The following is a 22,000-nucleotide window of genomic DNA, read 5'->3' as shown; positions in this document are numbered from 1 at the left end:
GTCAAGGATGTTCTTAAAGACTCCTTTTAAAAAAAAAGTACTCACCCCTTCATGGGAGTCCCTACTCAAAATCTAGAAAGAGGCCTGAGCACCTGAGGTATCTTCAGCTGAGGCTGTGAACAAATTGTGAAAGGATTAGGGGACAAACCACCCCTTCCCTTATCGAGCACTATTTGTGGAAGTGTTTGTAGACCTTTGGCGTTGAAGTGATTTTTCACCTTGGAGTCAGGAGATTGGAGCAGAAGAAAGTTATCGAAGAGACTACCCAAAAAGACTGAAATTTAAAAAAAATGATCACCCAATTTTGTTTTAAGTTTAGTTTCCCGAATAAACATTGGCCACGATTGAGAGGAATTCTTTTAATACTGATATTGTATTTTGAAGATTCAAGATTTCTTTATTGTCATAATGCAATATTACACACATTAGCCTTCTACCAGCCATAAGGCAGACAAAGAGTCACCATTAGTATTGCCCGGCACCCCTAAGAAACATGTTGGACATTATAATCACCATTTCTATTGTTATGAGCCCAAAGGACCCCAAAACCCAGCTGCAACAGACATTCACCAAGACAAGTGGTTTTTAAAACAAAAGTTATTTTTAATCAACTTTAAACATGAAAATAGAATCAAACATTAACTTAACTAACCCAAATTAACCCCCTTCTAATTCTAAGTGCACATGTATGTAATGTATGTGTGTGGATTTAAGAAATGTTCTTTGGTTCACAGTTCACTCTCACTTCTCCTTCTTCCAAGTTCTCCGGTTGCAGGCAATCACCATACTGTGCACAGAATTCAACATGTATAAAGTTCACCAGGCTTTGGTGCTTGAAAGGTAAATGTTTACCGCTCAGGAAGGTTCTTGTAGGGTTTGCAGAGAGAGAGATTTGTTGCTCCAGGATTTCCACAACTGAGGCACCACCACTAGTTACCTCAGGGTCTCACTGATAAAACGTGCCCCATCAGGGTCTTCTACATGGTAACTTCTTTCTTCAAGCTACCACAGAGTTCCATTCCTTCCTCTATTTCAAGAGAAACATCAGACAGATAGCACCTCCAGCCATCTACTGCTCTGGAACTTGCTTTCATCAGTTTCAAACAGTTTTCCCTGGATTGCACTTTTGAGTTTCTTGTCAGTGTCCCACACACTGACTGACTGAGCTGTTAACTCTCTCTCTTTTCCAACTGCAATTCCAAAGAGAGCATGTGACTCATGTCTTGCAAAACCCCCCACCTTCTCCAGCAAATAACAGGAGTTCTTTCTTCTTCCCAAGTTGTTATCTTAAGTAAACAATCCAGAATTGACCTTTCTGTGAGCACCTTGCAGAAAGGGTACTGATAGACAGCATGACTCCAGCAAGACAATGGTCAAGCATTTTATGAGTCAGTTCAATTAACACCTACTAGTGAAAGGTGCTTACATTCTCCAGAGATCTTACCATGTGAATTCTTCAGTCTTTCAAATAAGATCTGTTTTAAGATGTGTGTATGTAGGTGTTAAAATCTTATAAATTCTCCCCAAATATTAATATTGTTACACTATTAGTTGTTAGCGATCTTTACCTCAGGAAGCAAGAAAATATGTGCCATAGGATGGAAATGTGTTGATTTCACCATAACCTATGGCTCTATCTTTTTGTTCTGTAGCTGTTGAATGGATTGGTACAATTTCTATCATTCCTCTGTCAGGAAAGATTTTGTGTGTGGCTCCTAAGCTCACTCCTTATACCAGATTTGGCACATTTCTCCATGAGGCTAGATGTGGTGAACAAGGTGTGTGCCACAATGCACCACTACCATTCCCAGAGGTAGTTTGCCATCAGCTCATCTGAAGAGGAGGGAGAGGACAAAGCCAACATGTAAGATGAGTGGGACCAGCACATGCCCAACTTCTGATGTTCCTGTTCCTGGCAATATAAGGACATGATGAAATTGCCTTGTGTTAACTGGAAAGGTGGCTCTCTCAGAAGTGGGGTGGCAGAGCATGTTAATAACATTGGAAAAAACATAATAAATATATAAAAAAGGGTGGCATGGAGAGCATCGTGTTAGCACAATACTGTTACAGCGCCAGTGAGTGACCTGGGTTGGAATCCGGTGCTGTCCATAAGAGGTTTATATGTTTTTTCCGTGTATGCAAGAGTTTCCTCTGGGGGCTCCTGTTTCTTTCCACCCTTCAAAAACATATGGGAGTGTAATTGGGTGCCATGGGCTCATGGGACGGAAGAGCCTGTTACCATGCTGTATGTCTAAAGTTAAATTTTAAAAAATTCAATTAAAAATTAATTCATACATTAAAATATTTAAAAATATAGCTATTGAGACATTACGGACATATTTACACTGTTTTTCGAAAGCCATTGGTTTGCAGAGCCACCTGTTTGAGTGATTGCCAGCAAAATCTGTTCATGTCTTTTCTGCAAGGCAGAATTTAAAGCAAATATTGCAAGACAGAAGGTGTTTAGCAATGAAGTGTCCATTGAATCCACTGTGATGTGGGTAGACAATTTTACAGAGCAGACTGACTTCAGAATTTTCCGAACAATGGGAATATTTGTAATCCTTGATGGCAGGTAGTACAGAGGGAGACTGATCTGTTCACACAGTAGAAGACAACCAATTCTCTTGTGGGTCAGGACAAAGGCTGTGTCATTGCCAAGATCTATAGAATGGGTGGAAAACAAGAAGCTTAGCACAGGGGGTTAGTTAAATTAAGAACAGATGTTGCAATGGATGGGACCTCATGAGAACTGAAAAAAATAGTTTGACGTCTATTTTGTTGTTCACCAAATTACTGAATAGAATGAATCTGGTTCAGAGGGAGCTCATTGCCTTGAAAGAGGCAATTCAAGGGTTCAGAAGATCCCACGAGACTATGCTTTCAATATATCATTTTATTATCTTGATATTTAGAGAATATGTTACACAATGTATTCATCACTAAAGTAACAATTGGTATTATTTATGAAGCTTATTTGGAGAAGTAATTTCTTGGAATTATAATTACTGGGAATGAATGTGAAATTTAGCTTTTTTAGTTGGAGTTTTAAAAGAAGGGACTAAAGAATGACTGTAAATTGATATTTAAATTGTTACCTGTTAATAGTAACATAAATATGATTGGTGGGTTGTATATGTTTGTTACTTTTTAAAGAGAACCATATATAAATGCATGACTAAAAATCTTGGCGAATTTCTACAGATGCTGACAGGCTGCATCACGTTCTGATAATGGGGGGACCAATACCTCTGAGCATAAAGCCCTGCAAAAGGTAGTGGACACAGTCCAGGACATCACAGGCAAAGCCCTCCCCACCATCGAGAACATCTACAGGGAACGCTGCCTTGGGAGAGCAGCAACAACCATCAAGGGTCCACACCACCCAGTACACTTTCCGTTTTCACTGCTACCATTAGGAAAGAGGTATAGATGCCACAAGACTCGCACCACCAGGTTCAGGAACAGCTGCTACCCCTCCACCATCAGTCTCCTCAACAACAAACTCAAATGGGGATTCATTCATGGACTCTTACTTTGAAAATTGTTTATTATTGAATATTTATTTTCTGTATTGGATGGTCAGTTTGTTTGCCATTCTTTCTTGTTTACATTTCTCTCTTTTGTATATGTATTGAGTGCAGTTTTTTTGCTATACCGTTAAGTAGAAATTCTGCCTGGCCCGCAGGAAAAAGAAGCTTAGGTTTGTATGAGATGTCATGTTTGTACTCTGACAATAAATTTTTGAACTTTAAATATACGTGCACCTTTAAGAATTCTGTGCACTATGAGGTCTGATGTTTCATATATGGCTGTATCAGCTGATAGTGTTGACAATCTTCAATTAAAGATGTTTATTTGGTAGCTCTATCCACATGAATTTACGAACAACCACACAAACAAACCCATAGCTACTACATACTTGACTTAAAGGCTTGGAGATGATTTATAGATTCATCATAAGTTTGGAACCTCCAACAATGCATACATTTCTGACTCACGATTAAAAGTGGAGACACATGAAAGACTGCAGATGCTGGAATGTGGAGCAGAAAACAACTCGTTGGAGGAACTTAGCAGATCAAGCAGCATCAATAGGAGAGAAAGAATGGCCAATGTTTTGGGCAGAACCTTTCATTGGGATTATATACTGCTTTTCCTTCACAAGTCCAAACAGCATTAACATTATTGTATATAATTTATAAAGACTATCAAAGATCTATTTAATATGTATAAATTGTCAACCACAACACTGAAAGGAAAGCAATATATCTTAGCCATTAAATTGACAGTACAAGAACATTTGGCCTACCATATCAGTGTAGTCACTGCCTCACAGCACCAGAGCCCAGGTTCAATCCAGATGTCCACTATAGTTTGTGTGTGGTTTTACACATTCTCCACATAAATATGTGGGTTTTCTCCAAGTGGTTCAGTGTGTTCACCCAATGACAGATGGGTGGGAAGGTTAATTGGCTACTAAATTTCTCCAAGTGTCTACATGCGTGGTGGATCTATGTTCAAGTTCAAGTGCATTATCATCTGATTGTACATGTACAACCTAGCGAAATAGTGTCTCTCCAGATCACAATGAAGTTCCATTCCTTGATGAAGGCCTCAAGCCTGAAATGTTGATTATGTATCTTTATTTTTGCTACACAAAGTACACTGTTTGACCTGCTGAGTTTCTCCAGTTACTTCAATCATGGCGTCTGCAGACTTTCGTGTTTTACTCTCTTCTCTCTGGACCATAATGCATGCTCAAAAACACACAATTCATGGTGCACAAAGATCACATAAATAATCAAAATAACTAGATATAACTATTTGGGATGATTGTCACAGTTACAGCATATAGTTTTATCCGATCACAGAAATGCTGGAGGAACTCAGCCAGTCTCTCAGAGTCCATAGGAGGTAAAGATATATTACTGACATTTCGGGCCTGAGCCCTTCTTCAAGGTAGACAACCTGTGGGAAGAAGCTATTCCTCTGCCTGCTAGGCCTGATTTTGATGTTCCTGTACCTTCTTTTTGATCGTAGTGGGTTGAAGATAATGTGCGCTGGATGGAAAGGGTTTTCTATGATTCCTTGAGCACTCTTTAGACAGCACTCCCAGTAAATGATGTCTATAGAGAAAAGGGATCCTCTTGGCTGGTTTAATGATCCTCTGTATTGACTTCCATTCTGACGATTTACCGTCCCACAGACAGAGCACTCTCAATTGTGTGGAATTGTTGCAAATGGGATTAATGTGGGATTCATGCCTATCTGGTGCTTCATAATGGGTGCACGTTCCAAGGGTCACAGGGCCTTTTTCCATTCAATGTCTCTGTAACCCTGTAATTAAAGAAATATATATGAATAGATCAATTAAAATAAAGTAACTGCAATGATATTACTTTGTAATAGTGCATTGGTTAAAATCACTGGAGTGGAAACATGATCATAGATACAATAGAAGTCCAAAAATCCATATGCCAGAAATCTGGACTTTTCGAAAAATTCTCAAACTTTTAGACTTTAGCAGGCTTTTGTGTGCAGGTGTGCATGTGTAAGTGCCACAGATGCACAGCAGCAACTATATACAGCATATGTATTTACATACCCAGAATAATGGATCCTAAAGTAGATAAATTTTACAGTGTATAAAGAAAGAACATGTTGAAACTGAGAGACAAATTTGAAATAATTAAGAAACTAGAAAGCAGTGCGAGCAATTCTGTTCTAATAGAAGCATACGACATCAGAACAAAAGACAACTGCAGAAAAGTTCATGGAGACGGTTATTAAATTTGTGGGAAGGAACAATAGCTTCAGTCTTCAGGACTCCCTCCCATCAATCTGATCTACCAGGGTCATTGTCTGAAGAAGGCGCATTAAATCGTTGAGGACCCTTTCCACCCCACACACAGCATATGTCAGCTGCTCCGGTCGGGGAAGAGATACAGGGGTATCAGAGCCAGCACCACCAGGCCGAGGAACAGCCTCTTCCCACGGGCAGTGAGAACGCTGAACGACCAAAGGAACTGCTCACACTCACCATCTGAGACTCTCATAGTCATGAAACAATATTTATTTGTATATATGAATACCGGACCTGCCCTGTATGTGATTTGTTTGTCTGTATGTGTGCTATGCCTGGTTATGCGTCTGCCTGTTGAGCACCGAGGACCAGAGAATGATGTGTTGTCGGGTTGTACTTGTACAATCAGATGGCAATAAGCTGACAAACTGACATTTCAATAAACTGAAATGCATACATTTCTTATCACAAATAAACTACAGTTGTAAATGAGGTAACATATGAAAGTATTCAAAGAAAGCAAAACAAGCACCAAGTAGTAGAGCAGATACAGAAGAAGCTTCGTGTTCCATCCACAGCACTGCAGTTATATTCCTCCTTAAATTTGAATTTTAAAAGTACTTTCCAAGAAACAAAATCATAGCTTGTGCCCCACTCAAGATGGAAGACAAAAATGTTTGCCCTAATTACGCTACTTCCGGTAACTGTGGTAGCTTTGCTCATCCACTTGTTGGTAGCCGGAAGTAGGTGGTAGCGCGGCGCCATTTTGTCTGACCGGGCTCCGGTCGCGCGGAAGCCGCTTCCGCTCGCTTTATTTTCCTTTTCTTTCTTTCCCCCCCCCCCCCTCCTCTCTGGCGGCGACGCGACGAGGAGATGCCCCAGTACCCGCTGCGAGTGGCCGTGGTGTGCTCGAGTAACCAGAACCGGAGCATGGAGGCGCACAGTATCCTCAGGTAACCAGCCCGGCCGGCCTAAGCGGTTGAGCGGAGCGGGGTCCCGGGGCCTTGTGTCCTGCCTGGGCCTCCAAACGCGTTCCCTTCTCCATCTGGGGCCGGGGGGGGGGGTGGGGGAATTAATCTCGGGGTCCCCAGGGTGTACAGCCTAGCGAGATGGGGTGGGGCTGGGTTGGCCGCACGTTGCGGCCTACTCGGCAAGGGAGACCCCTGCTGTTGTGGTCGAGCCGATCCCCCTTCCTGTCGCCGGCCGGACCACTCCCAACCGGTCTCCTTCCCCTCAGAAACCTTCCCATGGTTGTGTCTCTTCCTCACAGCCCCTCCCCCCCCGCGTTTTTTCTTTATCAGAAGTAAAACCCGAAATTCTGCAGGTAAAACAATGCTGGAGAAACTCAGTTCAAAACTACTTTATGTGCCAACGTTTCGGGCTTGAGCCCTTCACTTATTTTGTCAGTTCCCATAATTGCCCTGTAGTTTGGCACCCACATGCGTCTCTGTCACGCTCAGGAGCTTCCATCCTCCAAAACGACGTTACTTTTCACTTTCGTTAGCATTTGTCTGCAGTAATTGCGACACGCAACATATAAAGGCTCAAGCTCAAAACGTCGGTTATATATTTTTTAATCTTGGCTCTTCCTGCTGAGTTTCTCCAGCATTATGTGTTTACTTCAACCACAGCTAATGAAGATTTTCGCGTTTCACTCCCAACCTATTGCTTTTAAGCAAGAGAAACGGACCAGAAAGGCGGAAGTTGCGTGTACTTGTGGAGGTCCATTTACACAAATCAGCACCCTGGGTTTTCTCCAATTTTATCTTACTGTTTACTTTCCTATCTTCTTGGGCAGTTTCACCTGTTGCTGCCCATATCCCACTTTAAATGGTAAAGACACATTCTTTTGCTTCTCCTCTGATTGGAAGAGGTGTCCAGCAATTTCTGCTGATGGTGAATCTCTCTGCCTTACTGTAATACAAAAGCCAATTTCCTGTAGTACACTATTTATTACATGACATGGCACAATCTCATCCTGCCTCTTTTGCTAGATTGTGTTGTAAAGTTTTGTGCCAATTCCCCTTTTGGGTTTTGTTGTTACTTTATCCATAGAGATACATAAATCTTTGTTGTTTTAAGTTACTATTATAATTCCACTCTTCCATGAGTCATTGAACATGTTGATCCCTCAAATGTGCATCCATTTTGTTCACAGTGCCATGAAAGAACCTCTGATTAGCATTCTGCTTTTTCCAGTGTACTAATAATGAAAAATGACTTCCTCGGTCACTGACATGCAGTATCCCTTTTTGTTTTCCCTTCAACCATTGACATGTTTGCAACTTCATCCATCTATCTCAAGTTATCTAATTGAATGGATCTTGTTGCAGGCTTCTGCTATTTCTTTAGTGAGTTACTTTGGGAGGTTGGAACAGAGTGCAACACACTCAGATTTCATAACAACATTTTGGACAGATGCAGAGGCACTTCAGTTCAAGCTGTAAACAAAATTAATGTTTTGGGAGATCAAAAGAACAATGTTGTTATTTCAGGACTCTTGAAGAGAGTGCTGAGGAAGACGAGATGGAACATTTACAGGTCATATGATTATGACTCATGTTTTTGGGAAATTGAAGCAGAAAACAGATTTCATTATTGATCAAGCAAGTCATGTGGTTGAGACACTTGAAGAAGCAATGCTGATTTAATAAATAACCAGAGATCTGCAAGACAGAAATGAAGTAACTTTGTGCGAGATGGAAACTGCTGTTGTTTTCTTCTTGTCGGGGGAGACAGTGATCTGCTGTGACCATTGTAATGATCATTTTGATTGCCCATGTCTGGGTAAAGGAAACAGGATTATTCCTGTATTTGGTTCATGATCAGTCTAATGGTCATTTCGTTTTAACTCTTGCCTGGGTTCATGGAAGCATCGTGGAAGTCACAAGTTTTGTAACCCCTACGCAAGGAAGAGGGGAGTTGTGATAATGATTTGTATGAAAGAACATTTCTCTGGAAGCAACTCAGTACTTCCATTCATGAAGTCTGATGACTCAGTGTCTCACCTACTTTATAATTAGTTCTGAACAACAGTTTAAAGGTTCTGAATTTTTTTGATTGAAGAATTTTTCATTCCAGTTTGGTCCTACATGACATCATTAAGCAAAACTCATATTGACAGTATTTAGATTTCACATTTCAGATTTATTGTCAAGAGTACATTCACAACATCACATACAACCCTGCGGTTCTTTTTCCCGGGGGAAAGGCAGAATTATCACTTATTGGTAGTGGTAAAAAATTGTACACAATGTATACAAAGCAAAAAAAAACCAATAAAGTGCAAGAGTCCTTAAATGAGTCCCCAATTGAGTTGTTGCTGAGGAGTCTAATGATGGAGGGGGAGGCAGCTGTTCCTGAACCAGGTGCTGTGAGTTGTGTAGCATACCTCTTTCCTGATGGTAGCAGCAAGAACAGAGCATGGTGTGGATTTTTAATGTTTGCTGCTGCTGTCTGATTGCAGCATTCCTTGTAGATGTTCTCGATGGTGGGGGATGTGATGTCCTGGGCTATGCCTCCTACCTTATGCAGGGCTTTGTGCTCAAGGAAATTGGTATCCTCATACCAGACCATGATGCAGCCGGTCAGCGCACTTTCCACCACGCATCTGAAGAAATTTACCAAGGTTTCTGCTATGACTCTGAACCTCCGCAAACTCCTGAGGAAGTAGAGGATCAGTCGTGCTTGCTTTACGACCCCATTATTGTGTTAGGTCCAGGAAAAGTACTCCGAGATGGTGACTCCCAAGAATTAAATTTGTTCACCCTCTCCACCTCTGATCCCCCAATGATCACTGGATTTTACACCACTGGTTTTCCCTTCCTGAAGTCAACAGTCAGCACCTTGGTTTTGATGACATTGAGTGTGAGGTGGTTGTTTGAGCCCCATTTAGCCAAGTTTTTAATCTCCTGTATGCTGACTCATTGTTCACTTTTTATACCCACTACTAAGGTATTGTCAGCAAATTTGTAGATGGTGATGTTGTTTTACCAAGCCATGCAGTCATTGGTGTATAGAGAGTAGATCGGGGGCTAAGAACTCAGCCCTGTGGTACTCTGGAACTGACAGAAATTGTGGAGGAGATGTTCTTACCAATCATCACTGATTGTGGTCTTGAGGTGAGGAAATCCAGGATCCATTTGCACAGTGGAACAACTTTCATGCATCATGATCATAGTTGGACAAATTAGCAAAAGATTGACTAAATTTTTCAGTGTTGTGTGGAATAGAAGATGTGCTATTGGTAGGGGTTTGAAGAGAAGGATATGTCTTAAACAGCTTTGGTTGTGGACATTGAGACCAGTGGTAAAATTGTTAAATTTAGAAATGTTTAGATCAAAACTAGATAAACATTAATGTCCAGTAGAGTTGTAGGAGATGCAAGGTGAAGAGGATTGATATTGGGGACTTTGAAAAGAAAGGTGCAAATTGATGCTTTGCTTGACAATGAGTAAGCATAATTGATAGGAGTTACGCAGGCTGGGACATGACTTCACATTTGAAGGATGGAACAAATGTTGCCAGTATGTGATAATAGACAATTCTGCAAGTAATAAGTGTAAATGATACTTTCAGTAGCAGTTGGACTGAGGCAAAAAAACAGATGGGTGATTAGTAATGGTTTAGAAATTTGGTCTGGAGCTCATCTCTGGGCCAAATGCCACCAAGACTACAAATAACGCAGTTCAGTTTTGGGGAGATGCCACAAAGAAAGATGAAATTAATCGCTAGCAAACATTTTCTTTGTCCTGACATTGTTAGATAAACTATTTGCTTTTATAATTGACAAACAATGTGACAATTTAGATGGGTCAAGAGATGTTGTGCTACATGTTGGTCTCTTCATTTTTAAATTATTCTGAGGTATAGGGAATGACCAAGGATTAGCATATTTCTGAGGTGGTAGTCTGAAAAAGGCTAGATATAGTGTTGATTCTCCAGTTACAAGTGGATAGAATTGGGTCATCATGGCTACACTTACCTGGATAACAGCAGAGAGATGTTGGAGGAGGATGAGTCAATGGAGTCAAAAAGTTGTAAATAGGACCAAGCAGTGATGGGTTGCTACTGTGTTTGGACACTAGATGTATAGCTGAAACATATCACCTCTTGCATACTCCTTTGCTTTTCTGAGGCCTTTGCTGTGCACTCACTGACCTGTGTTGGGAACATTTTGGATTTTAAGTTAATGCCTCAATTTCATTTCTTTTAGCTTCCTTGTTGTGTTTTGTGCCCCTGCTACCTCGATTATCTCTGAGAATTTTACAACCTTTCAATTCCAACTACTGCTTCTATTGATGGTTTTGCCTTCTCGAACTCTTTCAATCTCTTATTCCTTAAAACATACTCCTTGTCCATTCTTTCTGTCATTTGTTTTACAACTCGTTCAGTTCCTAGTAAGGTTTTGTCTGATCATGCTTCTTTCAAGGTACATACCCTGTGTGCATTGATGTGCATGGTCTCTCTGTGCTTTGTATGTGTCTATGGTGCTTGGGAATTGATTTCCCAAAGCATCCATTGGGTCATCATCTACAGAATGGGCTCTGAATCAATTTTTCTTTATTTTTATTAATTTTTAACAATACAAATATAAAAGTACAATGAAAATTCATTATGAAGTGGAAATAATTTTTAAAGTTAAATTTATTACATTTACCAAGATAAGCTTTGTTTTTGTGTGCTGTCCAGGCATCAAAGAAAGAAGTTGCCACTTTGCGGCACCTTTGACAATAGACAATAGGAGCTGGAGTAGGCCCTTCGGCCCTTCGAGCCAGCACCGCCATTTTACAGATCATGGCTGATCACTACCATCAGTACCCCTTTCCAGCCTTATCCCCATAACCCTTAACTCCTTTGCCCACTTTTAAAAATTCAAGGAAAACGGAGTTGAAGCAAAATACAAGATGTATTGTGACGTTATCTAAAACTTTAGCATCCAAAAGAATTTTGAATTGCTCTACTGTTTGGGTATTTCTGGATTTTTTTCTTTGTGATGGTGATTCGCAGCATCTTTACTTTCAGTAAGAACATATAAAAATTACATTCGTCAATATTACTTCAACTTTACATGTAAATCATCAGTCCATGCTGTTTTGGAGTGCTTTGCACCAATCTGCCTAACTGGATAGTTGGAAGTCCTCGTCAGTTTTACCACTCTTGACAGAAAATAGCTGTGATCTCTTGTGAGAGAATCCAGCAAATTTCTAGATCTTGTCTGGTTTGGGGAGGGATGGGGTGGATTTCTGAATGTCAGACAAATTTTAAAAAAAAAATTTTTTATTTTTCACATTGTGAACCATATAAACCAAAATACATACAAACATTTCCCTCATAAATAAACACAGTGGCATTTTCTCCCCTTTTTTCCCCCCTACCTTCCCTTCCCACCCCCTCCAAAACCAATAAACATTCAACTAGACATAGTACAGTAAAATCCCTGGTATCTGGCACCTACAGGATTGCGGATGCCCGATATGCAAATTTTCCGGTTGCCTTTGACACAGTCTTACCATGCTAATACACCTGCATTAAGAATAACAGGTTAAAAGACAATGTAAAGTAATTTGGGGGAAAAAAAATCAGTATTGTATTTTTTAATTATGTAAAGTTCTCTTAAGTCAGGTAATTCCCATAATTTACAAAATTTAAATTTGAACTCTGATTGCTGGTGCTATAACAGCATTGTGGCCATGCCGCCATCATAATTACACCTCCCCACAAGTTACAGGTAAAGCTTTATTAATATGTTTAATTCTATTAAAGATAAAGACACTAGGCAGAGATGGGAAGACACTGGGAGAATTGCCCCAGCGGAGAGAGGGATTGGCTGGCTCTTCATCCTGGGTGCTACCCTTTTATTCAAACTTTGTGAAATTTTGTTCAAACAGCTGCTGCAGGTGGGGCATGACCAAGGCGCTCCACTGGCTGAATGTTTGGTCTAATCTTCACCAAGGGATTGTGTATTGCTTTGGAGAAAATTAACTTTTACAATTTTTAACTTTTATTTATTCATATTTATTTTAAATATTTCCTCTGGTTGCTTGGGTTGCCAGGTGCTTGAATTCTGGATACTGGGTATTTTACTATATTTGAAATTTTGTCATTCCCACAAGATTCTGTTAATAGTGTTCTATGAAGAGAAGCCAGCACCCCCCTGTCCCCACTCCTCTCTTTTTGACATTTTGTTATTTACAATGATTGCATCTTCAGTTGTTTAAGCTTTACTCATTGGTCATTTCAATCTTTTTGAGATAACTTCCCACTGGCTTTATTTTTTTATCAATGATCTTCACAACACAAAGTCAATCTTTCTGTGTACTTTGGAAGGTGAGAAACTCGTAGTGATGCAAAATAAGGGACAATGTTTTCTGTTCCGTTTTTGAATGGGGGTAGTGGAATGTTGCTTTACATTTTATTCACTACATTTACCAAGGTTTTCAATGCATTAGTATAGATGATCTTTCTCATAAGTTTTTTCCCCACATTTCTGAGTGTATTTCACAGGAATGTGTTATGTACATCTCCAGCTGGCATTTTGTCAATGCTATGATTCATCTAAGCATGCCTTCAAGGCTTGTGGGTAATCAATTGTCTTCTTGGCCGTTTTTTCCTGATAAGACCAATTTATTCTTTTCTGGTCCTTGAGGGGATTTAGCCAATAACATTTAAAGTTAGATATTATTTATTTATGACCCTTGTTACTATTCTTGAAGACCTTGAATTCTAATTGTGCTGTGGATTGGACCCACCCCCCAGAACAGTTTAAATACATTTATTTTTGTAGGGAATGGTAAGTGAGCTCAGTTGCATCCTGGTGACCAAGAAAGGATCAGATACAGTATGTTTCCCCATATCTGAAGTTTAGTTAACTGAAAAATTAACATATCCAATTTTTTTTGGTGTGACGACATCACAAGTTGAAAATTATTTTCACCTAATGTGGTCATGTGGGACTCTGACATGCTTTTAGACCCAATTTGAATTCAGCGGAGCTCTCGTATTGTACAATGGCAAAAAGGACTGCAGATAGCATTGTCGATGTCAGTTAAAAGAAAAGGAGGAGGTGTTTATCTCATTTTGTAAGTAGAGATCATGTTTTTAGGTAAGAAAATCCTTTTTTTTGTTTTGTTTTTTTGCTGGTGTAAGTATTCTGCTGATGCTACTGGGCCAAAAAATTCAGTTAACTTAAAAATGTCCAGTCCCAAACTTTTCAGATAAGAGAAAATGTACTGTTTTTGCATCCCAAATACAGTTTCCAAGAAGGGACATTTTCCGACCTGAATTGTAACTGTCCTCAGTTTTTGATGTACATGATCATGTGTTGTCATATAAAAATCTAAATATTTGAAATTCTTTATACATGAGACAGTGTTTCACTTTCTCTAAGATCAAGGGGTAGTGATGGGTACCCACAGAGGTCCCAGCGGTCGGTGCCTGCCATTTTGTTGCCTTTGTGAAGCAATCCATGCTACAAGCTAACACAGGCAAGTCTCCTCAACACTTCCTCTGCTACATTGACAATTACATTGATGCCGCCTCATGCACACTTGATGAGCTCATCAACTTTATCCACTTTACTGCTAACTTTCACCCAATTCACTTGGTCCATATCTGGTGACACGCTCCTCATTTTGCGATCTCTTTGCCTCCTTGGGAGACTTTTTGTATAGACATGTTCTAAAACCCACCAACTGGTACAATTTCCTCGACTACACTGCTTCATATTCTGTCCTCTATAAGGATTCTATTCCTTTCTCTGAATTCTTCTCTATTTCATCTGCTCCCAGGATGCGGTCAACCATTCTAGATCAAATGAGATGTCCTCTTTCAAAACAAATGTGGCTTCCCCTCTACTACAATCAACTTTTGCCTTGCCTGCATCTCCTGCAATTCCTGCACATCTGCCCTAAGACTCAACAGTCACCTATCACCCAACCAGCCTATGCATCCAGGACATTATCCTCCGCAGGTTCTGTAACCTACAAAATGATACTGCTACCAGACACATCTTCTCCCTTCCCCAGAGACTGCCCCTTCCGTGTCTCCATGTCCACCACTCATCCCTTTCAATGAATCACCCCCCTTAGTACTACTTCTGTGACTGCAGGAAGTACAACTCTTGAGTCAAGCCTCCTCCCTCACCATCATTCGAGGCCCCAGAAAGTCCTTCCAAGTGAAGCAGATTGGGAGATTGCTTCACATTGTTGCAGCAATGGCAGGGATCTCCCAATGGCAAATCATTTCAATTCTGTGCTCCACACCTGCATTGACATATTTGTCTGTAGCCTTGTGTAACTCCTAATTTGCTATCTGTGCACTTTCTGACTGAATGGTAATAGCATCAATCTCTGGTTTTAGGCCACTCATTTGTCTCCGTCTCTTCCCCATCCCTCTGTCATCTTCATCTCTCTCTTTCCATTCCTGTTCCATTCAGAGAGCTACCTTTCCCCCTCAGCTTTTTTTTCTTGTGCCCTCCCTTACATATTTACCTATGACCTTTTGCCTGTGTGTCTGTGCTCCTGCTCTTCTCCCCACCATTTTATTCAGGTGTTTCTTGCATTTTTCTTATACCTTGATGAAGGGCTCAGGCCCAAAACATTGGTTATGTATCTTTATCTTTGCTACATAAAGAACGCCACCTGACTTGCTAAATTTCTCCAGCAGTTTTGTATAAACTGCAATCATTTTCTTGTTTAACATCATCTTGGGTATTCAGCTTTATGATTGAAACAGGTAGATAGCTTAATGTCTTAACTGCAATACATTCATACATTGTATCAATGATACTATGCCTCATGAGAGATGGTTCTGATTGAATCCAATATGGACTAGTGTGTTTACACTTTAAATAAAGCATTGTCTAGCAGTATGTTGGATTGATGTGGGTTCTTCAAGGTAATGATGTCAGTGGAAACAGGCTAATTCCCTTCTGGAGAGCAGAGATACTTACCATATATACTCGTGTAATCGTTGATCCTGTGTAAAAGGCGATCCCTGGTTTTCTTATGGTCTAAAATTTGTGTGTTTTCCATATGACCCATGTAGAAGTCAACCCCCCTATTTTTGGCCCTGCCCGCTCATCTGAGCTCCTGACGCTCTGACCGCTGATCCTTGCCCAGGCTGCCCACCGAAGCCCTGACTGTGGATCCTCGCCCCAGCCACCCACTGGAGCTCCCGATGCCCCAATTGCGAATCCTTTCTCCGGCCACCCGCCCACTAGAGCTACCAACGCCCTCACCACAGACTTACCACCTGGTCCAGACCATTCCGATGCCTTGAATGTCGCAGGTACTTAGTGCGGTCAAAAGTACGACCCATGTAAAAGTCGGACTTCCCCCAAATTTGACCCGGAAAATTTAAAAAAAAACATGATTACTACACGTATATACAGTAGAAATGTTCAGTGATTGGCAAACTTGGCACAGTTCAAAATTCTAAACCATGTTAAGACGTGTTTGGCTCTGGATGGCTGTTTTACTTGGTGAGTCATTAAAGTAAAAAATTAGTTAGATGAATATCTAAATATGCTTGTCCTCAAATTAGTTTTGGATTTCTGAGCAAAAGAATTGCATTGCAAGTTCTAGTTTGGTTACTAATTAGCTGATGTAGCCAAATGTGGATAAATATTTAGTACATTTAATGCAAACTGCATTAATATGTATGGTAAGGATTATATGAACCATGATGAAGGGCTCAAGCCTGAAACGCTAGTGTATCTTTACCTCTGCTACATCAAGGAATTGTTTGACCTGCTGAGTTTCTCCAGCATTTGTGTGTTTTTTCATGTGAACCATGATAATCAGTTACCACAGCACTATGTGAAATTTCTCCTGGTTTCTGCTTTGAGTACATCTGGTTCTGTAAAGACGTTCTCCAGTGATCCGTCCGATATGTAGGGTTTTTCCTACCAATTAGCAGCTGTATGCTCTGGTATAACCCCTTGCTCCAGATATTCTTTGATATGCAATGGTCATTTCAATGGGTTAATCATTTTCATATAGTATGAAAATTGACTTTTCAGCACTCCGAATCTGCATTAACATTCAAACACCCATGGAAACTATATTATAGTTTTGTTCTCACCATTCCCATCAAACCCTGCAGATTCTTAACTGTGTGCTAGGGCTAATTTGCGGTACTTAAGTCTTTCAAATGTGGGAAGAAAGTGGAGTATCTTGAGGAAACCCATGCAGCCTTATTAAATCTTGTAAAGCACATTTTCTTCAGGGTTCAGGAAAGCAAGTTCATAACAAATGTTACAGAAATTAATAGGATAGGATGCAGGGTTATTCAGCCTATAATTCTTTGGTAGAACCATCTAATTCACACTTGTAATTGCCAATATAGATAGATGTGGGTAATGATGCACAGCTTGCAGTTCAAAACTTGACAAGTTCCACCAAATCTTTAAAAAAAATTAAAAAGAAGTCGATGTTCCTATGGTTTGAGTCAGCGATTGTTCCTGGTCTCAAAGCCTCAAGCTACCACAGCAGAATAGGATTTCCTGTGACCACTCTCTCCTGTCAATAACTGGGGATTTTGAATGGTTACTCTATCATCATGGTCTGACTATGTCAATTAATTTGGCTCTGTATTATGTACCTTTAGTGGGGATGCCCTTTCCCACTGCCAACCCTTTTAGGAAGTGGGTAAACTTATTGGGCATGCTGCCCTTGGGAGCCTTTCCCACTGCACCATGATGTACCTGGTTAATCAGCAACCCGGCATTTTAAGGGGTGCCTCCTCCAGTGGTGACAATGCGAGAGCTGATTGTGCTTTCACACTGGTTATTGAGTTAATTTGGCTGGGTTCTTACACTTGCCTCCACCAAATGTCAGAGTCCGGTTGAATTACCCTTCCAGGTTGGGATGTTTCACACCTGGTTCAACCCACATGTAATCAGCAGTATGAAAGGGGTTAAAAGTGTAATGCTGTAGTTTGATTTAAGGACCTACAATAGTGGAACAAGTTCTGTTTTTGCAAAGCTAGCTTGAAACTGGTCTAGAACTTGGGTTTCAAAGTGGAATTTGACTGATTACTCAAACATGGGTGAATTAAATTTGAGTTTTGTCAGCTTTTCTAAAATTTTAGAGCAAACTTGAAATTTTGAATTATATCTACCATTGCATTATGCACCCTTATTTGTTGCTGTGAAATTGGGCAAAATATTTGACTTTGATCTTAAGATGTTTAGCATTATATCAGCACTAAACATCTATAATGTACATTCCCTTTCACTACCTGAAATTACTCCAAAAGTACATTGAATATCCTGATACTTTTGCCTGCTTTGAAATGCAGGTGATCTGTGGATTACATAATTGCTGTGTTCCTGAGAGAAGTCCTTAAAGCCAATTTCTCGAGGCAGAAATGTCCATTAAAAAAAATCGGTTCTCGTATTGCTCTACATTTGTCCTTAATGCCACCTATAATTAAACTAATTGATAGTAAAATCTCCAGTGTCTGGCACCAAGGGGGTTTGATAGATACCAGATAAGTGAATTTTCTGATTGCTTGAGACTGCGTGTTGCATGATTGGTTAACTAATTGTTTGGTTCCGGGGGGGGGGGCTCCAATTTTAAACTTTTGTATTATTTGCTGGTTGCTTGAAATCTGGATAAAGGGGATTTTTGTGTTATATTCTATGTCCAGTCATTAATACCACAAAACCTATTATTACTATTTTGGAAAAATTTTGTGTAAAGTCACATTTCCATAAATTGGATCATCTGTAACCCAGGGAGCCTTGATAGATCATGACCTTAGTTACATTTATGATGTGCACTACCTGTTTGAAATAAACCACTTTGTAGTGTGTTACAGGTGCAATATAAATTGTATCCCAAGATGCCCTTTAATACCTTGTTTTTCAGTGGGGAAACTAGATTGAATATTGCATGTTCTAATTAATACGGAGTATTTTCTATTAACTAAATTCAGAGCATTCTCTTGGTGAATGGTAATTAAAAAAAAAACACTAACACAATAAGCAGTTGAATTATTCTAGTTTATTTGCTGAAGGATAACATTATCTCTTTAATCTGCGAGTTAACAATTAGCAAATTAAAATTAAATCATCCACTGAAGTGCATTATAGGTAAAGTTTCATAATTACAACTCAATAACCATATTTCCTTAAAAACCCACATATAGTTGGGATATGCCCTCCAACGAGTACTCAAGAATTCCAGCAATTTGGTGGATTTGTTGCCAACTGATAAGTAAATCTCAATAGAATAATAGTCCTTGAACAGTAAAACCTCTGGTATCCACCTCAAGCAACTGGCAAGAAAGTTGAGGAAAATAGATTAAAATAAATAAGAATAAAATAAATGCAAATTTAAAATGGTAAAAAGTGCATATTCTCTGAAGCAATACATAAATATTCAGCTGCGGAGTGCCTTGGTCGTGCTTTGCTCATTGGAGCTATTTGAATAAAGTTGTGTGAAACAGCAATGGTGTCACCCAGGATGAAGAGCTGGTTGATGCCACTCGCTGTTGGGGTGTCTCCTTTTCCCTGCTTAGTAAGTCACCCTAGTCAGAAGCTTTATCTGTAAATTTGCAGGGGGGGGTTGGTTAATTATCTATAATGTTATTGTTCTTCTTTTGGGCGACTCTGTGGAGGGGGAGGAACCTGCAGATGCAGCAACTGTTAAATGTTTTCAAAGAATGTGACTGAAAATAAAGTTAAGATTTTATATATTCATGTAAGTGAAGTTCATTCAGTGTAAGTACAGTGTAGTATTTTTGTCTTTGGTCTTTTAAAATGTTTATTCTTACTGCAGATATTAAGCATTGTAAGAGTGAGTCTTAAGCACAGGAAAATACACTTAACCGTCATCTACCAGTTCCCATAGGTGCTGGACTCTACTTGTGATATTCACATGCTTGGTTTTTGTAGATTACATTCTGGATTTTGATAGGATTTGGAAGAGACTTGTGAGCCTGTGAAATGTATTGCAATAGTGGATTGAAGAAGAGATCCATTAAACTAAATGAACCAGTTAAGCAGGGTCCAAACTTTGAGCCCAGAAATATGATCACAGGTTAGAGCAGATGACCACTGTGAAACTGCTACTCCATGTTCGTGATTTCTATTTCTCAGCATGTACTGTGTGTAATTGATTTTTACATGCAGTATTCTGCTTTGTGCATAGATTCCTTTCTGCACACTGCCGGATTTAGGCATTTGCCTTCAGGGGAAGGTGATGCCTTTAACTTTCTATTGTTTCTGATTTGTTCTGTCTTTTACCCCATTGTACTCCTCTATTGTGTATCTGTCACTCTTCCCCCCCCCCCTCCCAAACCCACCCATTGTCCTGGTACATGAAAGAATTGGGTATGGGAGGAAAGTAAAGACAAAGAATTGTTCCAAGTTAAGCCTGGGAGACTAAACCTAATATTTTGTCAAATGTTTAGGATATATGGAGGATTGAACCTCTGCTGATTCCTTCTGATATGCCGTTCACTAGTGCAGAAAACTTGAATACATTTGTTCCAGACCAACTCAAACACTTGCTTGAAATATTGGTGATCATCTGGAACAATTTGAAATAGTCAATTAAATTATTCTCGCTAAAATTGTATTTTGGTGCCGTTTCATCATTTAAATCTAGACAGTACACTCAAGGCAATCATTGCTTCAGAACTTAAATGTGGTGATGGTTTCTCTATACCAATTTACATGTTAGCTATCTTTTTGTATTGTTAATTGATTAATAAATGTAGGGTTTCAAACTACTTCTGCCCCAAAGCTGTAGACTTGTGCAACTTTTCTGAAAGCAATGTGAATATTGATTAGACAAGGAGAGATTTATAGTGTAAACATTATCTTGAAGCTTGTGAAGAGCCCCTGTCCATAATTTTGGTAATGTGCTTTAATTTCCTGTTTTTATTTAAGAATATTTGATTTCAAATTTATTGTCAGTGCATATGTGACATCACATACAACCCTGAGATTCCTTTTCCTGTGGGCGAAGCAGAATTACCACTTATTGGTAATGCAAAAAAACTTCACAGCGTACACCTGTAATCAAATAAAGAAATGTAAACAAACTGAGAGAAATAAAAATCAATAAAGTGCAAATGTAAGAGTCCTTCAATGAGTCCCTGATTGAGTTTGTTGTTGAGTCTGATGGTGGGTTCCTGAACAGGGTGGGGCAAGTCTTGTGGCACCGATTCCTCTTCTCAGTGAGAACAGAGCGTGTGTTGGGTGGTAGGATCCTTGATGCAGACTAAATATTTTTCCACATTCCGGTTTTAAGTTTAGACTTCCTAATAAACTATCGATTTAAATACCTCCAAGACGCAGTGCTGTGAATTCTGAAATATTGCCGGACAATATAAATTCAATGCATGAATGGAATGTACTGCTTTCAATGTCTGCTTTTCACTTGCAAGTTCTAAGACCCCTCCCCCAAACACTCCCATCTGTTGATATTCTTGAAATCATATATTCTTGATGATGACAAATGTGAAATCTGATTTAAAGGTCTTCTGGGGGTTGACGTGTCATAACTTAATAAGGCACCTATGTCAGACTTCAATTCATTGATCTCAGCTCTGCCTTCAACACCACAGTGCCAAATAAGCTCATTCCAATATTCTGAGGCCAAGGCCTTAGCACCAACCTACACAACCAGATTCAAGATTTTCTGCCCTGCAGACTGCCATTTATGAGGATCGGTGACAACACCTCTCCCTTAATGTTATGGCTGAGCGAAGCTGCTTACATTTTTACGTGCACGCCATGGGCATATGGCTGTGTAGCTAAACTCCGCTCCAACTCATCTATAAATTAACAGATGGAAGCATCTTCGTAGGCCAGATCTCAAACAATAAGTTGGAATATAGAAGGGAGATAGAGGAACTTGTGGCTTGGTGCCAGGACGATAACCTTTTCCTTAATGTCAACAAGATGAAGAAGTTGGCCTTTGATATCTGGAGGAGTGGTGGATCTCACTCCCCTGTCTGCCTCAATGAAGCTGAACTGGAGATGGACCAACTTAATGTTTTGGGGTAAACATCTCCAACCTGTGTCCCTCAATGGTTTTTATACATGACCATCAAAAGTATCCTGAGAGAATACATTACTGCGTGATGTGGGAACTGGTTTGGCCAAGACCCCAAGAAACTGCAGAGAATTGCAAATGTACCACTGACCATCACACCACCTCCACTGGCTCCATT

The 22,000-nt window shown here is 39.9% G+C and overlaps 1 protein-coding gene and 1 long non-coding RNA gene across 2 annotated transcripts in view; one reads left to right on the top strand and one right to left on the bottom strand.

The window, feature by feature from the left end:
* Window positions 1-3,842: 3,842 nt before the first annotated feature.
* Window positions 3,843-6,630, bottom strand: LOC138754481 (uncharacterized). The gene is made up of 2 exons (XR_011351788.1): window positions 6,342-6,630; window positions 3,843-5,343 (listed from the first exon to the last, which is right to left on the bottom strand). It is a non-coding gene; the product is annotated as an uncharacterized lncRNA (long non-coding RNA).
* Window positions 6,568-22,000, top strand: part of ssu72 (SSU72 homolog, RNA polymerase II CTD phosphatase) — a 90,510-nt gene continuing 75,077 nt past the window's right edge. Inside the window, exon 1 of the mRNA XM_069918796.1 lies at window positions 6,568-6,762. Within this exon, the coding sequence (XP_069774897.1) occupies window positions 6,683-6,762 (80 nt within the window). The 5' untranslated portion in view covers window positions 6,568-6,682. The remainder of the gene's footprint in view (window positions 6,763-22,000) is intronic.

The sequence above is a fragment of the Narcine bancroftii genome, chromosome 2 (assembly GCF_036971445.1).
Source record: "Narcine bancroftii isolate sNarBan1 chromosome 2, sNarBan1.hap1, whole genome shotgun sequence".
NCBI lineage: Eukaryota > Metazoa > Chordata > Chondrichthyes > Torpediniformes > Narcinidae > Narcine > Narcine bancroftii.
Note: the sequence above shows the minus strand (reverse complement) of the source record. Positions and strands in the feature narration are given on the sequence as shown.